We start from the raw sequence: 26,613 nt of genomic DNA, 5'->3' as shown, positions 1-26,613 counted from the left end.
AATGTGGCTTCAGGGATAGCTCACAAAATAGCTAGTGCGGAGCAGGGCTGCCGGGCTCTGAAGGGGCTTTTTCAGGCGGTGGTATTGGTGGCCCTGGTCTTCCTGCCCAATGTGGGGCTGTGGGCTTTGGACCGTGAGAGGCAGCTGGGTGGCACCTGTGGGGGTTCAGAAAAAGTGCTGGTTCTAGCTGCGGGCAGGTGAGTGCCTCGGTCCGGTATGGCATGGAATGCTGCTTCCCCCTTCTCCAAATACTTTTCTGCTGCCCCTTCTTGCTCCTTCTCCTCCTGTCGGAGTCCTCAGAGGCAGCAGGAGGAACATCTGCACTTTCCCCGCTTTTTTTCCCCAGATGGGGCAAATTGAGGGTGAAAATGTGTCCACTCAATTGAATCAGAATTAGAACCCAGGGCCCTTGGTGCCCCAGTCTGGAACTCTTATTTCAAATTTCCATGCTTTACAGTCAGTCCTCCTTTCTGTTGCCCTCTCTCGTCCCCTTCCCCTGACCTCATCCAATGTTCTCTTTCTGGGGAGAACCCTGTGTCCCAGGGTGTGATGCCTTCTGTAGGACTGGTTCCCTCCTCATCTCTGCTCTCCTCCCTCATCCCCCCCACCTCATCTGATCCTGTTGTTTCTGCTCAGGTCAGTCCCTTTTTCATTTTACCATTTGCACAGGGGCCCCTGGGCCTCCCTGCTGCCCTCTCCCTATTTGGCTTTCCCCATTCCTATTTTTTTCTCAGATCCTGTGTATTCCTTGGGAGTGAGTGCAGAGATCCTCTTGGAGCTTCAGGCCTTGGATAGGGTGAAAGTGAGTTTCTGGTTCTTGAGGAACTTGCCACCTTTAACTCTCCAGGAGTATGGAGGTGTCCTGGTGGAAGGATCCCCCAAAATGTCCCAAAGCACAATTCCTTGAGGGTAGAATGCCACATGCCTTCCTCCTCTCCTCTGAATTGACGGGACTTGGTATTTTTTCCATTCCAAACTGTGATCATTTTTGTTATTGCCTTTTTGAAACTTAATCATGTACCTGTACCTGTGTACATGCATTAGGCTAAATTTGCATTTCTCTCTCTCTCTTCTCTGTGTGTGTGTGTGTGTTCGTGTGTGTTCATGTGTTCAGATCCTGGGACTTGAATTCAGGGCCTGGGTGCTGTCCTTTAGTGTTTTTCACTCATGGCCTGTGCTCTGCCGCCTGATCCACAGCTCCACTTCTGGCTTTTTGGTGGTTCATTGGAGATAAGTCGTACAGATTTCACTGGCTTAGAACAAGGATTCTCATATTTCAGCCTCCTGAGTAGCTAGGATGGCATGTGTGAACCATTGGCACCTGGCTTTGCCTGCTCCCTCACATCATTCCAACTCCCTTATCTCCTAGCAAGTCTATGGATACTTAAATTGCTTCCTATAGTAGGGCATTTCAGATTTGCTTATGGGATTTTTCCTGGTCCCATAAGAAGTGGGTAATTTGTGTATCAGGATCTGACTTGACTGACTGTTGGCTGGCCTCAAAGGAAGAGGCTGAATTTTTTTTTGTTGGGGGGGGTCCTGTCATGGGGCCTGAACTCTGGGCCTGGGTGCTGTCCCTCAGCTCTTCAGCTCAAGGCTAGCACTCTACCACATGAGCCACAGCACCACTTCTGGCTTTTATCTTTTTGCTTATGTGGTGCTGAGGAATGGAACCCAGGGCCTCATGCATGCAAGGCAAACGCTCTACCACTGAGCCACCTTTCCAGCCTAAGAGGCTGAATTTTTGAGGTTGATGCTTTTCCTTTCTCCTCAGTCTCTGGCTGGTCTCTGGCTGTTCTGGTGTGTTGATTAGCCATAGGGCTAATCAAATGGAGATTAGCAAATGCTCTAGTTAATACCTTGAGGTTAACTTGGCAGCTAGAAGTACGTCCTGTAGCAGTTAATTGCCCTTGTCAGTGTTTGAATTGTGTGAGTTGTATGCATATGCTGGACCCTCTGCATTTCATACATGTTGTCAGAGTCAGAAAGACAGACTTAAATGAAACTGTTGCTTCCTAACAACCACAATGGAACTGGGAGTGGAGGGAGCCTCTGTAGCATGTGCAGTGGGGAAAGGAGGTGAGCCACAGATCACCTAGCCCGGATCTCTCTTTGAGACCTCTCCTCTTTCCCAACTTCATATGGGAACTGGAGGAAAGCTGGTAACCAGGGCTGCTAACACTAGCCCAGGGCCTGCAGGCAGGGTTAAGCTCTCCTCAGCAGGGATGATTAACAGGTCTGGCCTTATCCTGGAGGAATGGAGCTGGCAGCAGGGGAGGTTCAGCAGCCTCTAGAGAAGCTCACCCCCACTTCAGGGTGATGGGTCCTAGGTATGAGCCTAGCTCCAGGGTCTCTCAGTGGGCCCTGGCCTTATGGATTACCAGAGTGCTAGTTAATAAAGGAATATAGTTAGTTAGCTGGGCACCAGTAGCTCATGCCTGTAATCCTAGCTACTCAGGAGGCTGAGAGCTGAGCTCATGATTCAAAAACAGCCTTGGCAGAAAAGTCTGAAACTTTGCTCTCCAATTAACTACCAAAAAGCCACAAAGTGGATCTGTGGCTCAAGTGATAGGAGCACAGAAGCTCAGGGACAGGATCCAGGCCCTGAGTTTAAGCCCTAGGACCAGTCCCCAAAATAAAACAAAACTGAAACACAAAGTTACTCTTGTTGACTTTAAGAGTACTGGGCTATGGCTGGCAATTCTAGGGGCTAGTAGGACTCTCATTCCAGAAACCTATAAGGAAACTAGGGTTCTGTGGGGCTTGAACTTGTTTAAGATCCCCACCATGAGCTAGATTACCATTGGCCTTCCTGGAATTGTGCCCAAGGCTATCTAATTATTGGGCATGTACAGCTTTTTAATTTAACTTTCATTCCCTTGGAAGTGAGTTGCGGCTAAAGTAGTAGAGCATCAGCCTAGAGAGAAAAGGTTATGAGAGAGCACCCAGACCCAGACTTCAAGCTCCAGCACTGGCACAAATAAACACTCTCTCTTTTCCACCTATATGAGCCATGGAGAGACTGGTGTTGGAGTGAATGCAGTTGTGCTCTTTTGCTTACTAACTGGTGGGTCTTTCTGTACTTTATAGTGCCAGCTGTGGCTTGAAATCATGGCCTGGGTACTATAAACTGGGCTTTTTTGCTCAGTTCTACCACTTGAGCTACAGCTCTAATTCTAGGTTTTTAGGTGGCTCATTGGAGATAAGAGTCTCATGAACTTTCCTGCCCAGACTGGTTTGAACCATGATTTTCAGATCTTGGCCTCTCCTGAATAGCTAGGATAACAGATGTGGGCCACCAGCACCTGGCTTAGCTGGCTAAAATGCAAACCACCTGGAGGCAGCCCCAGAGACTTGGATTTAGTTGGTCAGGTTGGGGCTGGCACTATGCTCTGTGTCTGTGTGTCTACACGTACTTGTGCAGTTGCCTAAACACAGGACCTCATATTCTATTTTGTTGTTGTTGATGCTGGGGCTTGAACTCAGGAACTAGGGAAATATCCATGAGAGTCTTTTTCTCAAGGCTACCACTGAGCCACAGCTCTATTTCCAGCTTTTTCTGAGTAATTTACTGAAGATAGAATTTCATGGAGTTTTGTGCCCAGGCTGGCTTTGAACTGTGATCCCCAGCATCCTGAGTAGCAGCAGCAAGGATTACAGGTATGAGCCAACAGCACCCAGTTCATATTTGTAAAGAAGGATGAGGTAGTGATTATCTTGCCTCTGGGCATAAATAGGTTTTGTGTACTACTTGTGGTCGTTATTGTTGTTGTCATGTCAGAGGTGGGGATGGAACTCAGGACCTTGTACTTGTCAGGACAGGCTTCTCCAAGAGCTAAATCCCCAGCCCCACCTCATATTTTTTATTGTTTTTTCCCCCTCACAATTGGTGCTCTACCAGATGAGCCCCATCTCTATTTCTGTTTTATGTTTTTGATTTTTTTTTCTTGTTAACTGGAGGTAAGAGTGTCAGACTTGCCTGCCCAGGCTGGCTTTGAACTGCAATCCTCTCATCTCAACCTCAGGAAGTAGAATGGTGGGTTTCCAGAGGCTGGGAAAAGGCATGGATGGGTGCTGCTAATTAATAGGTACCCAATTTCAGTTTGGGATACTGAGAAAGTTCTAGAAGTTGATATCAGTGAGGTTGCTTGAAATGTGACTGTACTTAAAGCCACTGAAGTATATACTTCTACTTGGTTCATATAGCATGTTTTATGCTATACTTATTTTCACACAATGAGAGAATAATTAACATTGCAGCCAGAGAGGGGCTGGAAAGAAAGGTTGGCAGGAGGTGTAAAGTTCACTCATTCAGTTTCTCACCACCAAATATCTGTTGTTGGACCATTTGTGCTGGGCCTGTGCCAAGTTGGAACAAAGGCAGTGGGTGGTTGCTTGGAACTGGTCCTCTATTACTTGAGCCACACTTATACTTCTGGCTTTTTGCAGGTTAATTGGAGATTAATCTCTCAGATTTAGTTGCCATGGCTGGCTTTGAACTTAATATACTATCTTAAACTCATGAGTGGAACCTGCTCTTTTTTTTTTTTTTGTCAGTCGTGGGGCTTGAACTCTGGGCTTGGGCGCTGTCCTTGTGATCTTCAGCTTAAGGCGAGCACTCTACCCGCTTGAGCCACAGCACCACTTCTGGTTTTCTAGTGGTTTATTGGAGATAAGAGTCTCATGAACTTTCCTTCCCCGGGCTGGCTTTGAACCGTGATCCTCAGATCTCAGCCTCCTGAGTAGCTAGGATTACAGGCGTGAGCCACCAGCTCCCAGCCTGCTCTTTTTTTTTTTTTTTGGTTATCAGGCTTAAACTCAGTGCCTGGGCACTGACCCTGAGCTCTTCTGCTTAAGGCTAGTTCTCTACCACTTCGAACCACTGTACTACTTTTGGTTTTCTGGTGATTAATTAGAGATGAGAGTCTCACAGACTTTGCTGCTCTTTAGCCTTGAACTTCAATCCTCTGATCTCAGCCTCCTGAGTAGTTAGGATTACAGGCAGGAGCCCCTGCACCTTGCTGGAGACCTGCTGTTCTATGAGGGAAGGTGCTCTGATTATCTCCATTTTACAGATGTAGAAACAGAGGCAAAAAAATTAAAATGACTTGTCTATGATGTCACAAGTTAGTAAATGCCAGAGCTGGGGCTTTTATCTTTTAGCAAAGCTCACCCTCAAATAATACTCCATTTGTGTGTGGCCTTTGTCATCCCATCATATTCCTGTACCAAGGAATCAACACTCACAGGTGTGATTAAGAACATGGCTCTGTCTGGTGAGGAGACAGCCTGGATTTGAGTCTCATGTTCACTATTGAATTTGGATTGAGATGTTTGTATGGCCAAGATTCAAGTTTTGTGATCTTGTCTCTGGCCAATCATTTGTTCTGTGTTCCAGTGGCCAGGTCTGTAAGACTGGGATAATTTATTACCAAGTTCACCCATTAAAGTCAGCTTTATAGTTCATTTGAGTGAAGATGGCAACCTTGGGCCGAGTGTCTCATTCAGTGGTATTCTGTACATTTTTAGCATGGTGGGAAGGAGGAGGGAGGTGAGGGTAGAGGAAGAAGAACCAAGAGGAAGAGGTAGAGGTAGAGGTGGAAGTTGGCAGGTATCAGTGTGTGGAGCCAGTAATCCTAGTTACTCAGGCGGCTAACATCTGAAGATGATAGTTCAAACCAGCCAGTACAGGAAAGTCTGTAAGGTTTTCTTTGTTTTTTTTTTTTGTTGTTGTTTTTGTCGGTCGTGGGGCTTGAGCTCTGGGCTTGGGCTCTGTCCCTGTGCTCTTCATCTCAAGGCTGAGCGCTCTACCGTTTGAGCCACAGCGCCACTTCAGGTTTTCTAGTGGCTTATTGGAGATAAGAGTCTGAAGGACTTTCCTACCTGGGCTGGTTTTGAACCTTGATCCTCAGATCTCAGCCTCCTGAGTAGCTAGAACTACAGGCGTGAGCCACGAGTGCCCGCCAAGATTTTTATCTCAAACTACTCAGAAAAGACTGGAAGTGGAACTGTGGCTCAAGTGGTAAAGCACTAGCCTTTTTTTGTGTGGGGGGGGTCTGGTCCTGGGGCCTGGGCGCTGTCCCTCAGCTCTTCAGCTCAAGGCTAGCACTCTACCACTTGTGTCACAGTGCCACTTCCGGCTTTTTTATTTTTTGCTTATGTGGTGCTGAGGAATCGAACCCAGGGCCTCATGCATGCAAGGCAAGTGCTGTACCACTGAACAACCTTCCCAGCCCCAAAGCACTAGCCTTCATTGAACACAAAGAGGCTCACAGACAGTGCTCAGGCTCTGAGTTCAAGCCCCAAGACTAGCGAAAAAGTAAGAGACAAAAATAGAAAAGATAGGGTTTTGTGTTAGTAATATAGTTTGTTGTTGCTGCGACAAAATACTTGACAGAAATAACCTAAGGGAAAAAGGATTTCTTTTGCTTGATGTCAGAGACAATCTTGGCAAAGCAGAACAACTCATGGTAGCCAGGGAGTTAGGGGAACGGGTAAGAGTGGGAAAGAGAATGGCTGCCTCCATTGCAGTATTCTCTTCCCCACCCCACTTTAATTTCATATGGAAAGCCTGCCTATGGAATGGTGCGACCTATATGCAGGAGAGATTCAGTTAATCTGATATCCAGCACAACCCCCCCCCCCACACAAAGGTGTGTTTTACTCATTTTACTCATCAGCCTGATGCATCTAAACCAATCAATCTCAATTAAGTTCATCCTCAAGATTTAACCATCACAGATGTCAGCTTCATTTGCCTCCAAATTTACCTTACTTGTTCTCTCACAACTCACCTATAATTTGTCATTGTTGGGTTTTGTTTTGTTTTGTTTTGTCGGTTATGGGGCTTGAACTCTGGGCCTGGGCTCTGTCCCTGAGCTCTTCAGCTTAAGTCTAGCACTCTACCACCTGAGCCACAGTGCCACTTTGAGTTTTCTGAGTGGTTTATTAGAGATAGGAGTCTCACAGACTTTCCTGCCTGGGCTGGCTTTGAACTATGATCCTCAGATCTCAGCCTCCTGAGTAGCTAGGATTACAGGCATGAGCCACAAGCACCCAGCTTCATTGTTGGTTTCTTTTTTAAGCACTGTTAAACTACTATGTGTGTGTGTATATGTATGCACCTGCACGCATGTGTACACATGCTGATACTGTGGCTGGAACTCAGCCTCTGTGAGTGAGTTCTTCCTTTTGTATTCAAGATAAGGCTGATGCTACCACTTGAGCCATGCCTCCATTTTGGTTTTTTTAGGCCAGGCTCAAGTGGCTCACACTGTAATCCTAGCTACTCAGCTTGGTATCTGATGTTGAGGTTCAAAGCCAGCCAGAACAGGGCTTTTATCTCCAATTAGCAACCTACTGTGATTTAAAGTGGTAGACAACTTGCCCTGAGGAATAGGAGTTTTGGTGGGTACAGCAACCAGGCCGAGTTCAAACTCCACGAACAACAAAAAATCCCTGAAAACTCTCATGAACTTTCTTGCCTGACGTGAGCTGACTTTGAAACGTGATCCTTAGATCTCAGGCTCCTGAATAGCTAGGATTACAGGTGTATGTGAGCCACTGGCACCCAGCTTTTAGATTCTGACATAATGGATGTTCCTAAAATTGCCAGAACTTTTTGCCTTTAATGGAGCCTGCAAGATGCAGAACAGGGTCAAAGCTGGGTGTAGAAGTGGCTCTGCCCAATGGAAAGGGCAGAACTGATCATCTCTGCAAGCTGAGTGGCTTAGACAACAGTTGTTAACCCTCCCCTGGGGTCCACATCGGTCAGACCTTGGGGCCTTCCAGAGCAGCTCTGTAAGTCACAGGGGGGGGGGTGATGTTGTATATAGAGTTATTCAGTCAACTAATCCAGTAAACAGGATCAGCAGGACCTAGCTGGATTTATGGACTGCCAGAGGGCCTTTCACTGAAGGAGATGTGCCTGCTTGTGGCTCTTCTGCTCACCACTGGCCAAGCTTGAACTCAGTATCTGAACACTGTTCCTGGGCTCTTTGGCTCCAGACTGCTACTCTACCACTAGAGCCATAGCTCTATTTCTGGTTTTCTGGTGGTTAATTGAAGATAAGAGTCTCATGGACTTTCCTGCCCAGGTTGTCTTTGAATTGTAATCTTCAGCTCTCAGCTTGCTGGGTAGCTAGGATCACAGGTATGAGGTACCAGCTCCCAGCCATTTTTTTTTGAGCCCAAGTTTTTCTGTTTGTAGAATAATGGTGTTCTGAGTACATTTGCAATATTGTTATTTTGTGTTTCTGTGTGTCTGTGTCTGTGTCTAATGGTCCTGGGGCTTGAACTCCGGGCCTGAGTACTCTCCCTAAGCTGTTTTTTTGTTTGTTTTTGTTTTGTTTTGTTTTTTTGCCCAAGGTTAATGCTCTACCACTTGAGTCTAAGCTCCATTGCTGGCCTTTTGATAATTAGTTGAGTAGCTAAGAAACAGGCCTAAGCCACCAATGAGAAAGGTACATTTTACCAAAACAAATATGCTTACATCCAAAACAAGAATACACATGTCATGTCAGGTACCCATGGCTCATGTCTGTAATCGTAGCTACTGTGTGAGCCCTGTGACAGGCTCTACCTTTTAACAGCAGTCATTTTTCCTCACTTACTTACTGTCTCCAGAATTCTTTCATTAGCTGGGCACCAGTTGCTCATTCCTGTAATCCTCACTACTCAGGAGGCTGAGATCTGAGAATCACAGTTCAAAGCCAGCCTGGGCAGGAAAGTCCCTGTGAGACTCTTAGTTCCAATGAACCACTGTAAAACTGGAAGTGGAGCTTTTTGGCTCAAGTGGTAGAGTGCTAGCCTTGAGAACAAAAACTCATGGATAGCACCCAGATCAAGATTTTAAACCCCAGGGCCAGAAAAAAAAATCCTGCATTGTGCAGAAGTGACAGTACATACCACTAATCAATACTTAGAGGATTGAGTGTGATTAAGATTCCTTCCTAAGCCAGGGACCAGTGGTTCACGTCTATAATCCTAGCTACTCAGGCAGCTGAGATCTGATAATCAAGGTTTAAAGCCAGCCTGGGCAGGAAAGTCTGTGAGGCCCTTATCTCCAATTAACCACCTTTTGAAAAGCCAGAAATGGAGGTGTCACTCAAGTGGTAGATCACTAGCCTTAAACAAAAGATCAAGGAGGGGGCCCAGACCTTGAGTTCAAGCCCCAGAATTGGCACACCTGCACAGTTTTTTCCTATGGTCTCTCTGTTCTCTTTGGCCTCTGCATGCAGGCCATGAAGCATGGCTGGTGTAGATTCAGAACCACTGCTGCTTTGGTGGGTGCCAATGATGCCCATTGAGCAACGCCCTCTGACCCTTTTACCATTTCCATGGCTCTGCTCCTCAGCACTCAACACCTGTGGCTTTCTTTAGAGGAGAAAGCAAAATAGAAGGATGATCAAATGGATTAGGGGAGCAGGAGGAGGTTGTTCACTGCAACTCAAGGCTCTCCAAGTTCAGCTTGCACAGAACCCCATATCACCCTGTTATCCTTTTCTTCTTCTGCTGATCCCCTAGAGCATCATACGCCTTACATATAATCATTTCATGGACTCCCTGGAAACCTTGAGGAAGCATCACTCCTTCATTGCTGTCTATTCTTCTTCTCTGTCCACTGTCCACATACTGTCTTCACTGAGTATATCCCTTTTCCCCAGCATTCCTTCAGTCTCCATGGAAGTGCATTGAAGGGACATAGGCATGTAAATGAGAGTCACTGTCTGACAGGTCTATTGAGTGTGTGTGTGTGTGTGTGTGTGTGTGTGTGATTCCTAGGGTTTGAACTCAAATCTGGATGATGCCCTTGAGCTTTTTGGCTCAAAACTCATGCTCTACCACTTGAGCCACAGCTCCATATCCAGGTTTTTGGTAGTCGATTGTAGAAAAGATTCCACTTGTTTTCCTTCCCAGGCTGTCTTTGAACCATGATCCTTAGATCTCAGCCTCCTGATTCAGCTAGGTTTACATGCATGAGCCACCAGTGCCTGTCCCTAAGCCTTTTTAATTTACCTTCAAGGTCACTGAAAGCCCAAGAGTTCTTCAGACAATCTGACAACTCTCCAGGAATCATAACTGTCCTTGATTCTCTGCCCTCATGAGGGCACTCTCAATATTTGGATACAAGGAAATGTGCCATCTGACAATCATCATTGAAACAGTATAACACAAAAAATATGTGTTGTATACATTTTCCCTCTATAAATTTAGGTGAAAAATACTGAGTTACAATATTTGTGTTCTCCATGGTGTTTAAATATGTAAATGAATGTTAGAATACAAATGCTCAGTGGAGTCCTAGGATATCTTTGCATTAGTAGAATAATAGATCATACATCTCTAAGTGTATTTGAGTTTTAGTGAAGATATGACTTTTTGATTATTCAATTATTTTTGTGGGAACATCAGTTTTTATGAATTCCGTACGTACATTAACAGAGAAATTTTGTGCTATCTGTTAGGGTATATTAGACTTTGCCAGAAAACCATGCAAACATCCAGGTACAAAGAACAAAGAAAGTTTTGACAGCAGTGGAACTGGCAAGACCCCTTCTCACAAGTGAAGAGTGAGAAGTGCCGGCTATTGTTTGCGGTGACCTATATAACTAGGGGCTAGGAGGTGGAGACCCCAGTGTGGACATGTGGACCAAGGGATCCATCATGGTGGACTAGGATTTATGGCTGCTGCCCAAATAGTAGATAAGGGGCTCTGCAGCTGCCCAGACCTTAAGGTCACTCTAGGGAGTTCTTGCTGCCCTATATCATAGTAGCTACCCCAGAAGAGTGCCATCTCAAGATAAAGGGGGCTTGGAGGGAGGCTGATTATTAACTGCCTAGTGTTGACCAGGAAGGGAGCATGCCAAGCTGTGGGAAAGGGAAGGAGCATGCTTAGCTATGGGAAAGAAGCTTATTGGGCTAACAGTATCTAGCAACTAAGGACTGTGGATTTGTCTTTAGTGGAGAGTTTGATGCTTTACTTGAGACATAAAAGATTCTTCTCCCATAAGAAGGCCTTTCCTCCCATGTATAATGTTTCGAGCAGGAAAATTTCAGTAAAATTACACAGGTTCTTTCCTGACTACTTCATTTGCCTGCTCTCCCAGCCATGCTTCCTGAATCTTCTGTTCATTGTCAACAGCAAGAAAGAATGAAAGATTCTCTGGTGAGTTGCATTTTATTTCTCATTTTGTATTACATTCCATCTTATGAACTTAAAGGTGTCCAAGATTTAAAAACCGAAAAACAGCTCCAGCTTCAGGAACATGTTCATAAATCACATAAAGATGGCTATTAGGTTTAGCATATTATAAAGTCTGACATTCTGTCTATGTTAAGTGCAGATTTGCTTCACCTTGTTTCTAGTTTTTCTTATGTGAGAAAAAGTGGTCACACTGTTATGTGATTCAACAACCTAGAGGAGGTGACATCTCATGGGGAAGATGAAGGTTCCCTAGCAACTTGTCAGAGATCCCATCCTCATGAGTAACATTGAACCATCTTAATGAAGTCTTTGAATGTTTTAGAGGACTGAGTAGGCAATATGTACTTAAATTACTCTTCATACCTTATTGGACTGCTTCATGGTCATTTTCTTACTTGAAACTTAGGCTATAGGCGATGATATGGTCTATGATTTTTCTAGAAATCCCTCTATTTTTTCTAAGGTGTCCTCACAAGATTCCCTCCCCCCCCCTACTATTTTCTGTTTCAATCTTTGTTTTCTGCTCTCTAGCTTTGCTTATTTGTATCTTTCTTTATGTATCTATTTTTCTTTCTGAATTTTGTTTCTCCCAGCCTGTCTTCCCTCCATCTGTCTCTCACTTTTTACTTTTCTTCGAATGCTGTGTCTGAGAACTAGTTTTTCTTACAAATTTTCCTTTGCTGCAGTGGCTCTTAGAATTGACATTTTTCTTATGGTTTGATTTTTCCGTATTCCCTTTGAAGACAGGTCTTGCTATGTAGTCTAGCTTGCTCTTGAAATTTTATGTAGCCTAGGCTGGCTGGTAATCCCAAATTCAGGGAGTATAGGTATATTCCATCCTTTTTGGCTACATTAACCATTACATATGGCCACATTGTTTTATGGTCATGCCTTCCATCCATCTATAGCATTTTTTACCTTTCATAAATGAAGCTGTAAAAATCATTAAATACGCAGCTCCTACCAGTCTTTGGAACCATTATAGTTACTGGGTCTATGAGTTTGTTGATCCATGGAAGAGCAGTAAGGGTAATCATACCATGGCTGATACTTGATGCCTGGTGTATTTTATGTAGCTTATTGTATTCAAGATTTATCCCTGCTGTAAAATGTATTAAAGTTTTCTTCCTGTTAAACACACTTATCTATTCTTTCCAGGCTTCTGTCTTTTGGTTATTGTGAGTAGTTGTTGTGTAGTGATTCTCCAAATAATTGTTCTAGTCCCTGCTTTCACTTCCATTGGTATAAATCTAGAAATAGAAGTGCTAGACCATATTCCTATGTAATTCTATATTTAGTTCTTTTAGAAGTCTCCATACCATCGTTGATTTTTTTACATTCCTGCCAGAAATGCATCAAAATTCACTTTGTTTTCACATCTTTCTCAACAGTTGTTAGACTTTGGAAACTTTTTTGTTTTTGTTTAATAAAAGTGCGTATGAAGAAGTAGATATTTCATTTTGATTTGAATTTTGCTAATAACTATTGACATTGAACTTTTTTATATTTAATGAGCTACCTGTATACTTTTTAGAAAAGTCGCTTCAGTGTTTTCCATTTTTAAATTAGATTTTGTATCATGGGGGGATGGGTAATTATAGGATTTTGTTTTATGTGAACTCTGGGCCTGGGTGCTGCCCCTCAGCTCTTCAGCTCAAGGCTAGCACTCTACCACTTGAGCCACAGCGCCACCTCCGGCTTTTTCTGCTTATATGGTGCTCAGGAATCAAACCCAGGGCCTCAGGCATGCAAGGCAAGCACTCTACCACTGAGCCACCTTCCCAGCCCCGTTGTTTTATGTTTTAATTCACTTTGGCTAGTAATCTATTTAGAGAAAAACTAATACCATGCTTTCTCTTCCTTGTTGATCACACCTTCTGCTATACAATGTTTTAATTATATGCACTAAATTTGCTTTTGTTTAGTATCAAACACTTTTGGTGTCCTATCAAAGGAGTCACTGTCAAGTCTAATGTCATGAAACTTTCCTCCCTTCCTCTCTTCTTTCCTTTCCCTTCTCTTCTTTTTCCCTTTTTTTCCACTACTGTCTTGTCAGCTCTTCTTTTCTCTGCCCCTTTTCTCTCCTCTCCTCACTCCACTCATTTTCATTTCTCTGTATGTCTGAGGACTTACTGTGTTGCCACAATTAGTGTCAAAGCCCCGACGATGCTTTCTTGTGCTAGTACTAGATCTTGAACTCAGTCAGTCAGCTTCCTCAATCACTGTTGACACGCTCATTTAAGCCATGCCTCCAACCTGTTATTAGCTACTTAATTTGAGTTGTCCACCAAGGCTGCTTCCAGACCTCAGCGTCCTTAGTAACTAGGATACATTCTCGTTCCTGAAGCACTTGTTTTTGTTTTTCTTACCAGCACATACTGTTACTGGCTTATGTGGAATTAATATTCAACCTCAACTCCAAAATTTCAAATGAATTTGAGGTGTCTACCATGCTGGCTTCCAGATCTCAGCCTCCTTGAGTAGGTAGGGTCTGATAACAGTCTTGAGCTAGAGCCCTTGTTTTGATTTGCTTTTCTTACCTGAACATTTAATACTAACAGTTAATTTGATATTAAAACAAGGTTATTGTTACTGGTTTATATAGAATTAATATTCAACCTCAATTCCAATATTTCACGTTTCAAATTAAGTCTTGTATTTTATTTCTAATAGTTGTAACTATTCTAACTGGTATATTTTCTTCACTAAGCAAACAGTTTAGGCTAGCACAACTACATGGAAGGATTGTTTTATAATTAATTTAATTTATTGTTATAGAGATACAGAGAGATTACAATTACATGAGTCAGGTAATGAGTATATTCCCTTTCACAGAGGGTCTTCCTTTCCTTACTTTCACAATTCCTCCCTCCCTTCTCTAATCATGAGTTGTATAGTTTATTTTCATTAGTGTCTAATGAATTCCACTGCTGTAGTTTTTCCCTGTTTCCCTGGAATTCTATGACTTTCCCCCACCCTCCAGAAAATATACCTGTGAATAGACCATACATAGTTAAAAACATTTGTTTTTAGTTCAAAGGCGAAGTAACAAAGTGACTGCTTTTAATAGCCTATAAAACATAGTGATAATGTACATTTCTCCCATATCCATGCTAATTTCCTTGTGTTTATTTCACTCATAGATTTTTAGAAATATATTACTTAACTGTAATGTGTTTATAACCTAGCTTTATATCTCATTTTTTCCTAGGAAGTTTGTCTTGAGAATTACTCTCATTGTTTTGGTCTTCGTAAAATTAATACTTCAGTACTTTATAAACAGCATTTAGTTTGAAATAATGCCAGTGATATGTATGCTACTGCTGATGTTTTGTCCTGATGTTTATAAATTAGAGGAGTGTTACTTTTCCAATAGTCATGGAAGATTAAAAAATTACAATTCTGTTGCCTTTTTTGCACAGTTCCTTGATCTCAGTGACTGGGCATTCATTCTCTCTGAGCTTCTTTCCCAGAAGTCTAGCACTCACTGCTTGAGCCACAGCACCACATTCAGCTTTTTTTGTTCATGTGGTACTGAGGAATCAAAACCATTACTTCATGCATGCTAAGCAAGCACTCTTTATAAGCCATGTTCCCAGCCCTAAATTTATTGCCTTTTTATTTTCTTTTGGTAGAATTAATTTGTTGGTCTCCGGCCTTCATTTTTACCAAGCAAGTAAAGTATTAATTGATACATATGCCTAGTGCAAATACTTTGTGTATAATACACTTGTGCATTTGTATATTGCATCTTAAAAAATTAGATTACCTAAAACCTAACATATGTTCTACAGATTTCCTTTTAATGACCTTGTCCTATGTGTATATGCATGTTAGAAGCAGGATAATTTTTTGTAACAGTCTTAAAATGCAGATGTGTTATTAATGAATTATCTTTCCATTTAAATATCTCCAATCTACATTTTCTGAAGAGTTCCTCTACCCAATGGATTATCTATTGAAGATTATTTTCTTTCAACACTTTACACATATATTTCCTTTTTGTGTGCTAGTCAGCATTCACCACTGGTATTGTCACGCACGGCTGGATTGGTAGGATGATTGTTGGCCATTCTTCCTTTGTAATGGGGTTCAAAATGGGAATCAAAAGACTTTCCTTTTAGCCTCTGCAAAACAAATTAGTACTATATTTCATTTCAACTTTTAAAATTTCCTTCTGTAGGTTTTAGGTAGCATCACTTTTTATCCTTTTTATTCTCTGTTGTGCTTGTGGTCATATTTCACAATTTTTTGTCATTTTTTAATGTTCCATAAGCCTTTTGCCCTTTGCCTCCATCCTTCAATAAAGGACTGATAAAATGCAATTGTAGTCAAGAAACATTTTATTCCTCTGCCACCTAAATTTCTTATTGTAGGAGGTATGCAGTGTTCACAAAAGTTCATGTAGCAGTTCTTACAGAGGAAGGAAGTATCAGGGTATCTATGACCACATTTCAATCATTAGAATTTCTTCAGGCTGGGGAAGCATCAGCTGCTGCATGGGGAGGAGGCAGCGGCCACTGCTCCACGGGCCCCTGGCCCCTCTGTGCCTGTGTCTGGGAAAGCCAGTGTAAGATGAAGATAGTCTTTCCCCAGCCACCTGGATAATCAAGAGTTTGGGACAGATCCTTTGATAGTGAGGAGCCAGGAGAAAAGCACAGAGTATGGTGTTGAAATGGATTAATAAGGAATAATGTTCTCTTATATTCTGTTATGTAATGACAGCCCATATCATGGAGGTGTATTTTTTTGACAATTCATTTTCCTACAGACTACCCAACAAACCACCTGAGGTTGCGTTTACAACAAGAATTTAGCATCCAAATATTAACAATATTGACAGTATTTGTCTTGATATTCTAAGGTCACAGTGGTCTCCTGCTTTAACTATTTCTAAAGTTTGTTTATCCATTTGTTCACTGCTATGTGATCTGATCCTAGATGACCTCCTAGTGCCAGAGATTGCACGGACAATAAAACAGACAGAGACAAGTACAACAGAGTAGCTCAGGAATAGAATCAAAAGTATGTCATGTGATGCTACCTAAAAGTCAGAATAACCTGCATTATAGCTGGAAGGAACTTGAAACTACTGTTCCTTTTTTGATTTCTTGTCTGGCTGCTCCCCTATCAGACGTCATCTTTTCTTTTCAATTTTATTTTTCACTTAGCTCCCTCCCTCCATTCATTTAGATTCTCATCTGAGTAGACTTAAGTTTTTCCAGCTTTGGACAATAACTGCTTTTAGAAACTGTATTTACAAGAAAGCAGTTGCCCAACACTCAAAGTTTTTTTTTAAAGTTTAGCGTTTGTATTATACAGCCAGTATGTTCACTTTTTTTTTTTGTCGGTCATGGGGCTTGAACTCTGGGCCTGAGCACTGTCCCTCAGCTCTCCAGCTTAAGGCTAGCGCTCTACCACTCAAGCTACAGCTCTACTTCCTATATTCACTCTTTCTTTTTCTTTTCTTTTTGTGCTTTTTTTATTGTGAAAATACTGTACAGAGGGGTTACAATTACATGGGCAAGATAATGAATACATTTCTTATCAAGCATTGTAGCCTCCTCCTTTGTTTCCCCTTCCCATCCCTTCCCATCCTCCCCCCAACCCCCACCCAACCTATATTCACTCTTAACCTGATTATGAAACCAAACCATTCCTCACTACTCTAACATGATGAAGAAGCCACCTGAGGGGGTGGGAGCTGGATTCTCAGTTGTCACATCAAAGGAAACAACATTCTAGCAGCATCCATTCTTGTTGAAGCCTTCCACTGTTAGAGATTTGAGGTTACATGTACTTTATGCTCCTAACTGATGTGGCTGGAGAATTGATATTGAATTTATAGTATCAGCAGAACAGAAAATGTGTTGTATTTTATACTGGTCAATAAAGAAGTGAGCTGTTCTTCTCCAGAGAGTGGAAATTAGAAGTCAAATACCCTTTGTATTTCAAAATAGGGTGTCAAACATTTTGTAATTTTCATTTAAATTCTTAGGAGGCTTGGAGCTATTAGTTAAACTGTCTGCCAATACACTGCTTAATATAGCACTGAATAAATGATGCAAGTTGTTACTAGATAAGTGATGGATAGCTCTGCTAGTAATTGATTTATTTTTCTTCAATAAAGTTTCATAAACCAGTTAACTGCCTGAATTAATCAGTATGGAGAATATATTTTGTAAATGGAAAGCTGTTTTTATTATTTTCCATGTACATTCCCTAACTAAACCTCTTTATCATGTGCATTTGAAGCTGGGGGGAAGGGGAAAAGGGAGTAATAGTGGGTTACAGTTTACAAAATAAAGTACTGTTGTGGGAGTCATAATGAGGCTGGGTTGAATATAACCATGAGATATTGGGCATCTGTGGGTTTGTTCAACCATTTACAGTAATGAGCATTAAATGCAGCAGATATCATTTCAGGTGACTTAACATGAATAAATAAAAGTCAATGCTACTTTAAACAATTTTAATAACAAAAACAGTTAACAAAAATATTTTTATGTGCTAAGTCAAATCTTAAAATGTCCAAATCAGTCATTAGCTACTTTCTTGAGTACTGTTAACTCTCTTTTACATTCACATGAACACTACTTTTCGTAGGTTGATGAATATGGTATATATTCGATATAATATCCTGAATGTGTTGTGCTTGCTTATGTGAGAGCACTTTTTAAGTGAGGCAGAATATGAAAATGCAAGAAAAGTTTCTTGTTTACTTCATTGTCACCCTGATACATAAGAAATTTTATCAAAGTAAGCTATTATTATCTCCTTAGAAATGTGTTCTGATGTATTAGGGAAACTATTTTTTTTTATTTTTGTTGTCTGTGGGGTTTGAACTCTGGGCATGGGTGCTGTCCCTGAGCTCTTCAGCTCAAGACTAGCATGCTACCACTTAAGCCACAGAGCTACTTCTGGCTTTTTCTGCTTATGTGGTGCTGAGGAATCAAACCCAGAGTCTCATACATGCAAGGCAAGCACTCTAATACTGAGCCACCTTCCCAGCAGGAAACCTTGTATTTTAATTACCAAGTTAATACAGTGGCAAACATTTCTACTTTGATCATTCTTTCTCCCACTGTATAGATAACACAGCAAGCTCCAAACATTTTTATATAAGATGAAATGCATACCTGTAGACGAATGAAATTCCAGCCTTGGTGTTCTCATGACTCATGGCTAATTACTTGACACAAATGTGTCCTTACAGAAGCTAGTATCATTTGATGATGTGGCTGTGGACTTCAGCTGGGAGGAGTGGCAGTACCTGGACATTGCTCAGAGGACCCTGTATAGAGATGTAATGCTGGAGATCTACCGTAACATTGTGTCCTTGGGTGAGCAAAAGTCACATTAACTTGTCAGGTCACGTGCTTTGTTTTTAGTAGATATATGAATATTTATGTTATTTAGATGTAGCATTCCAGAAGACTGTCTTCCCAACCTTGAGCATATTATTGTAAATGGTTATACAATCTAGAATATAATGTATATTACTGTTGGAAAGATGATCTGGAAACCACAGATTTAAAATGGGTATTTATAATTCAAAACTGGCAATTAGGTACAATGGAGCTGGCCTGTTATCCTAGCTACTCAGGAAGCTGAACTGAGGATTTTGATTTGAAGACAGAAATGGCAGAAAAGACCCCATGACACTCATTTTCAATTAACCACTCAAAAAGTGAAAGAGGGGCTGGTACTCTTAACTGGTAGAATGCTAGCCTTGAGCAAAATAGCTGATTTCAAACCACATAAAAAGAAAAATAAATCCAAAGCTGGGGGAAAGTCAACCATGGAGTCATTGAGAAATAACAAGATTTAGGAGCAACCTTGTGAATAGGCGGTCAAATCTTACAGCAAAGATGACCCAGCACAATCAATAATTCTTCACTATTTCTTAACAGGGCACTGTGTTCCTAAACCTAACTTGATCGTCAAACTGGAGCAAGCAGTAGAACCAAGGATAAGAGAAGCCTCAAGCAAAAATTTCACAAGTGAGTTAAAGCATCTTGTGTAGTGATGTTTTTGCCAGAGCCCTGTTGGTAGATTCGTTTTGCACTGTTCTGAGCAATAATGTTCCCAGTTCTAAGTCCTGTGTGGCAAAGAAATAGATGATCCTTTGTGTTAAAGACTAGTAAATCAAGAATTCATGTGGACACTAACTGAATTTGTTGTGGCTATAGAGATAAAGTTTGCAATTCTCTTTGTCTTTGTGGAAATCATTCTGAAACAGAAAAACTAAACAAGAAATGTAGAAAATAAGATTTTATTTTCTTTGAAACTAGGACTATGTAGGTATGAAGAAATAAGCAGTACCCCAGGCCTGTTCTCCTGATGAGTAAAATAGATCATCAGTGCTGGAAGACATACACTGGGATTCAGAACTGCAGCTTTTAGTCTAGAGAGGATGATTATTTGGCTGATGAGCTGAAGAATCTTTGTTCTTCCGTGGTTCTGATAGGCAGGAATATCAGAAAAGGAATTTTAAAAAGACTTTGATCCACAGTGAAGACAAAGAAAAATTAAAATTTCCATAGATACCTCATAATTCTTAGTAAGAAGTTAGAACTTAAGAGATGTAGGTGTAAAACCTTACTTCTAGGAACAATTCCTACTTACTTGATAGGCAAAGTGATATATAAACAATATTATGGTTTCTGAGAATGGGAAATATTTTTGTTCCTCACCTAATGGTTGAGAAACAATAAAACAAAATATATAAATTATTTCAAGGAAATAAAAAACAACTATTCCCTTATGCCCAACAAAATAAAAATTGAGAAAACAACCCCAAGAATACTAAAGGGTATAGTTCGTACACAGCTTACTACTCTGACAGTACATAGGTAAGTAATTTGAGGAAATATTTCCTCTATTATAAAAAGAAGAAAATTGAAACACAAACATTCTTTTCCATTGTAAAACATCAGTATTACTTTCTTAATTAAGACATTATGGAGAAAAGCATATATTTATCACCAATCAATTCCTACTCTGATATTTTAAAATATGTAATAATTAGAATGAGAAAAAAATGTCTTTACCTTTACAGTAAGGAATCTTTGGATCTCATTTGTGTTTTGTCTTTTTTTCTTTGACTTATTTTAGATATCCAAGAAATGGAGGACGTGAATAAGATGTGCCAGCAAAATCCAGATGAAAGTCCATGTGAAGTCTTAGTCACAAATAGTAATACAGTGGAGGAAGGAGTGAGTTTAGTAACTTTTCATAAGGCAGAATGAATATAACCATAATGAATATAGAGAATGCTATTATAACTCAGCTCTCTTTTTCAGAAAATACTTCAGGGAGGAAGAAAAACTCCTGAATGTAGTCTATGTGGAAAACTGTTCAACTTAAGACCTACAGCCACTACACATGAGAAAAGATACACAAGAGAGAAACATTGCACATGTGGTGCATGTGACAAATCTTTCAGTCAGGAAATAGACCTCATGAAGCCTCAGAGCAAATATCCAGAGAATTCCAATGAGTATATCCACTGTGCAGAATTTACCTCTCAGATGTCAGACCTGAATTTACAGCCTCAAACACCAACAGAAGAAAAACTCTATGAATATGAGGAATATAGGCAATTTTCCACCCATAGAAATCACCCAAAAGAGAAATGTAATGAATGTAACAAATGTGAAAAGTCATTCAAAAAGAAGTCACAACTCCTTTTGCATCAGAGAACTCACACAGGAGAGAAACCTTATGAGTGTAAGGAATGTGGAAAGTCTTTCAGACAGAAAAATGGCCTTGTTTTACATCAGAGAAGACACACAGAGGAGAAACTTTTTGAATGTGATAAATGTGGAAAGACTTTCGTGCAGAAGTCACCTTTCATTTTGCATCAGAGAATACACACAGGAGAGAAATGTAATGAATGTAGCGAATGTGGGAAGTCATTCAGACAGAAGTCAAAACTTCTTTTGCATCAGAGAACACACACAGGAGAGAAACCTTATGAGTGTATCAAATGTGGAAGGTCGTTCAGACAGAAGATACACCTTACTTTGCATCAGAGAACTCACACAGGAGAGAAACCTTATGAGTGTAAGGAATGTGGACAGTGTTTCACCTGGAAGTCACAACTTGCTGTTCATCACACTGTACACACAGGAGAGAAACCTTATAAATGTAACAAATGTGGAAAATCTTTCGGACAGAAAGAAAACTTTGCTTTACATCAGAGAATACACACTGGAGAGAAACCTTGTGAATGTGATAAATGTGGAAAGGCTTTTGTACGGAAGTCACCCCTCATTTTGCATCAGAGAATACACACAGGAGAGAAACCTTATGAATGTAACAAATGTGGGAAGTTGTTCAGACAGAAGATACACCTCACATCACATCAGAATATACACCAAAGAGCTACATGAATGCAACAGGTCTGGAAAGTCTCATGCAGCAGTCACATGTCACTTTACATCATAGTTTACACAGGAGAGAAACCTTATGAATGCAACATGTAGAAAGTCACCTACAAGGCAGACCTTACTAAACATCAGAGAAGTCATACGGGAGAGAAACCCTGTGAATGTAAGAATTGTGAAAAGCCCTTTACCCAGAAGTCAAACTTTAATACTCATGTGAGGACACACTCATGAGAAACCCTATGAAAGTAAAAAACTGGACAGACTTTCAGACAGAAGTCATAACTCACTTTGTATCAGAGAACACACACAGTAGAGAAACCTTATGAAAGCAACATATGTAAAGACCTTCAAACAGAGTTCACACCTCAGCAGGCATAATAATTTACATAGGTTAGAAACCTTAGGAATGTAGTATATGTGCAAATCCTTCACCTAGCATTCACACTTTAGCAACTCATGTGAAACCTTTGGAATGTAATATATGTGGAAAATTTCTCACCTGAAACAAAACTCAGTTTGCATCAAAGAACTCACACAGGAGAGAAGCCTTAAGAATGTAGCCCAGTGTGCAGTCTTTCACCCAGAAGACAGTGCTCAGGCTTTATCATTGGACACCCACAAGAGAGAACTGTTACAAAAGAAACAAATGTGGAAAGTTGCAAAACAAGAGTTTCACAAAACTAAGTTTGTATCAGAAAACACAGCAGAGATCATATGAATGTAGCAGATGTGGAAAATCCTTCATCAAGAAAGCAGGCTGTCATTTTGAAGAGAGAAACGAGCACAAATGTAGAAAATCACCTGGATGGCATTCCTATTCCTTAGAGAACTGACTCACAGTAGAAAATAGAACTTAACAAATGTGTAATTACTAAATCAGAAGTCAGTCTTCACTGCATCAGAGAACACATACAGCAGAGAAACAATTGAGTATAACAAATATAGAAAAACATTTAGCCAGAAGTCATATGTCTACATGTAGCAAGGATCTTTGGTATGCAGAAAAGCTTGTTTTATGCAATCCCATTTTTCTGGTTTTCCTTTGATTTGTTTCAATTCTGGATCTTTAGGAAGTTTTGACCTGTGCCACAGAGACTTAGTGTTTTCCCTATCCCTTCCTGTAATATATTCAGGGTATCTGGTCATCCACTTGATCTAATTGTTACTAATCTGTTGCAGGGTTATATAGAAGGATTTAATTGTTTTCTATATGTATAGCTAATTGTGCCAGCATCATTGGTTTCTTGTATTTTGAGATTTTTGTCTCCCTTATCAAATGTTTGGAGGCTACCCACAGGTCTGTGGGTTCTATTACTAGTAGTAGTAGTAGTAGTAGTAGTAGCTTTGTTAGAGCGTTTGAGGCTTGGTATTGATACTCTTCTAGCACTGTTTTTCCCGCTATGGACTGCTTTTGCTATTCAACATCTCCAGTAATTCCATATGCATTTGGGATCATATGTAATTAAAAAATATTGTTGAGATTTTGAAGGGTATTGTTGAATTTGTAAATAGCTTTGTGTAGTATTGCCATCTTCATGATGATGATCCTCCCAATCCAGAGGCATAAGTTTTTAAATTCCCTTCAGGTTTTAAAAGTTTTCATCATAGAGGTCCTTCACATCTAATTAAGTTAATTCTTAGCTTTTGTTTTTATGAGGCAATTACAAATGGGGTTGCTTTACTGATTTCAGCCTCACTCTAATCATTGTTGGCACACAGGAAAGTTACTGAATGTTTTGTGTTAATATTATAGCCTGCTGCTTTGCCAGTTTCCAATCAGCTCAAGTAAGTTGGGAGAGGAATCTTGAGTTTCTTTCAATGCAAGATCAATGTCATCTGTTCCTGAGAAGAATGTATATTCTTATGCTGCTGGGTGAGATATTCTGTAGATGTCTGTGAAGTCTAGTTGGTCAATGCAGTTCTTTAATACTAAGTTTTTTCTGATTAATTTTTGCTGGGTTGATCTATCTATAGGTGACTTTGGTCTGTTAAAGTCACCAAAAATCAATGTGTTTGGATCTGTGCATATTACGGGGTAAGTAGTATCTGTTTGATGAAGTGGGTATTCATTTGGGGTATAGCTATTTAGGATTGTTATATCCTCCCATAGGAAAGGTCCATTTATTAGTATGTCATGGCCTTCTTAGTCTCTTCTTACTAATTATAATTTGAAGTATATTCTATCTGATATTAGTATTGCTATTCTGGCCTGCTTAGGGGGACTATTTCCTTGATAGAATTTATTCTACCCATTCACATTCTGGATACTTGTTTCTGTGGGCAAGGTGTGCCTCTTGAAGACAGATAGATGGGTCTTGTTTATTTATTCAACTTATCAATCTATTTCATTTAATTGGGAGTTAAGTCCTTGAATCTTGACAGGAGTGAAAAGTTTTGGCAATTCCTGCCATGTTACCCACCTTTCTATGCCCTGTGCCTTCTCATTCTTATTATGTTTATTTGGTTCTCTGGTAAATAGCTGTTTCTCTGACTATATCAAGACTCGGCTGGGTGCTCTTCTTTTCATTTTCATTTTATTGTATTGTAAAAGTGCAGCACAGAGGAGTTATAGTTACATATGTAAAGTAATGAGCACATTTATTGTTGAACATCGTTACCCACTCCTTTCTTTATCTCCTACTATCCCTTCCCACCCCCACCTTGAAGTTGTCAAGTTCATTTCCAACATACTGTCTGTGAGTATCTTCGTTGCAATGGGACATCCTGTGTCTTTGTTTCTTCTACATTTTGTTATTCCCCTTCCTCTCCCCAAATTAGATAAATGTATATACAAGATGCAGGATACCAAAACGTAATACAGTGACAACAGGGGATATACTATAGGGGGAAGAACATGCAAAAAAATCACAGTATAACAAAGAAAAACTTTGTTAAAAAAAGAAAAGCTGGGGGCTGGGGGTTTAGCCCAGCGGAAAGGCGCCCGCCTGGCACGCGCAAGGCCGTGGGTTCGGTTCTCAGCCCTGGTTTAAAAAAAAAAAAAAGAAAAGCTGTATCCATGTCTTGGGGCTCATTTCACTTAGCATCTTCTTATCTGTTCACATGTATATAGCTTTTGAGTGTTTCTGCTCTGATGGAGGCATAGAATTCCATTGTGTATGTATGTATGTCTATATATATGTAATATATATATATATATATATATATACACATACACACCATATTTTCTTCATCCATTCATCTACTGAGGGGCGTCTGGGTTTGTTCTATATCTTAGCTATGGTGGATAATGCCGCAATAAACATAGTTGTGCTGGTAGCTTTAGTATAGCCTTGTTTGTGATTCTTTGAGAAAATGCCCAAAAGTGGGATTGCTGGGTTATAGTGGAGCTCTATGTGTAGTCTTCAGAACTCTATTTGTAGTCTTCGGGTGATCTTTTTGAATCCTTTTCAGGCTCAGGGCAGTGGAGTGTTTGTGGACAGGTCTGGAGGGATTAAGGTGTGCAAGGGAAGTCTTTGGTGCATCCTTTTTCACATTTCAAAAAGAAGCTGGGCTGTGTGGGTCACCCCTTTAATCCTATCACTTTTGGTTAAATCCACTGTTTGAATTAATCTGGAGTGCAACTTCCAACCAAGGTATAATTGCTGTGGCTCAGAAATCCTATCAGAAGCTACTCTCTGATTGGTTCATATGCGATGCTCTGTGGGTTTGGGTTATAAAGATGCCAGTGAGCCATCCTGCTCTCCATGAGCCAGTGCTCCCAGCTCATTCATTTCCTATGGAACCTACATCTCCATGTCCTCCCTGCAGAACCTCTTGAGCCACACTGGCAGGCTAGGCCATTTGAGATGAGGGCTCTATCCTGCCTCTCTGGAGAGCTACCAATGTTCATTGTGGGTGGAAGAGCCAGGATGTCTGAGCTTTTCAATTCAATCATCGCTCTAGAACCCCATCATGGCACTTTTGCGGTACACGTGTCCTATGCACACTCCATCAGGAATCGGGAGTAAATTCAGCCTAAAAAAACTGGAACAAGATCTTGTTTTTACAACTAAATGGTGTGAACATACCTCCATGTCTTGGGGCAATCCTTGACTATAAATTACTGTGCAAGCAATAAGTTGGTTTACAAAAGAAGGAAATTAAGTAGATGTCATTTCTCAGGTCCAAAAATAACAAAAAGCAAAAAAAATGAAGAGTATTACTTGTGCCTAGAATCCAAGCTACTCAACAAGTTAGAGATCAAAGGATCACAGATCAAAATGAGCCTGAACAGGAAACTCATCTCCAGTGAACCAGAAGAAATCCGGAAGTGGAACTGTGGCTCAAAATGGTAAACCACTTGAGTGAGACAGCTTAGGAACAACACCCCAGCTCCAAGTTCAAGCCCAGAATTGATCAAGAAAAGAATAAATCATCCCTCAGGTTGGTGACTCACACCTGTTGATAAGACCTGAGGATCACAGTTCAAAGCCAGGCAACCCAAGAATGACAGATAGTTATCTCCAATTACCCAATGAAAAGTTGGAAGTAGAGTCTGTGGTCACCTGGTAGAGTGCCAGCCTTGAATGGAAAAAGCTGAGGGTGGACAGTGACCAAGCCATGCATTCAAGTCCCATTCCTGGCACACAGACATATACATAGAAGAAGCAAAAGAGAAACAGAAAGAAAAATAACCATCTCACTTTCTAAGAGACTGAGAATGTTTATTGACTGAATAAATAATGTATACATGGGTTCTGCTATGTGCACATGATTTACAATGAGCTAAACTTAAATAGCTTCTTGACATTGGAACATCAGTAAAATACTATTTCTCATTTTTAAAATCAGATGATGAGCAACATGTCAGCTGTATGCAGTGTAATGAACACCATGGGAACTCTCATAGTCCATGTGAAGGGCAATGCACACCCATCCTAAGTACCAGAAATAACCTAACACATGTAAGTAAAAATATCTAAAGCTGTTGATCACAGGAGACTCATGACTATAAACCTGATGTCTGCGGATTGAGCCTTGAAACCAGCCTCAGAATAAAATTCCATAAGATTC

At 40.7% G+C, this 26,613-nt stretch overlaps 1 protein-coding gene across 1 annotated transcript; it reads left to right on the top strand.

Annotated features, from left to right (window-relative positions):
- On the top strand, nucleotides 1-21,603 carry LOC106002827 (zinc finger protein 25-like; the record flags this gene model as incomplete). The annotated part of the gene is made up of 6 exons (XM_013037596.1): nucleotides 1-197; nucleotides 670-802; nucleotides 18,423-18,549; nucleotides 19,120-19,209; nucleotides 20,324-20,424; nucleotides 20,512-21,603. Coding segments are annotated over 6 exons (1,740 nt in total), but the record flags the coding sequence as incomplete, so codon positions are not given.
- Nucleotides 21,604-26,613: the final 5,010 nt, after the last annotated feature.

The sequence above is a fragment of the Dipodomys ordii genome, unplaced genomic scaffold (assembly GCF_000151885.1).
Source record: "Dipodomys ordii isolate 6190 unplaced genomic scaffold, Dord_2.0 Scaffold1000002456, whole genome shotgun sequence".
Lineage (NCBI taxonomy): Eukaryota > Metazoa > Chordata > Mammalia > Rodentia > Heteromyidae > Dipodomys > Dipodomys ordii.
The sequence above is the reverse complement of the archived record's forward strand: the minus strand, read 5'-3'. Positions and strand labels throughout refer to the sequence as shown.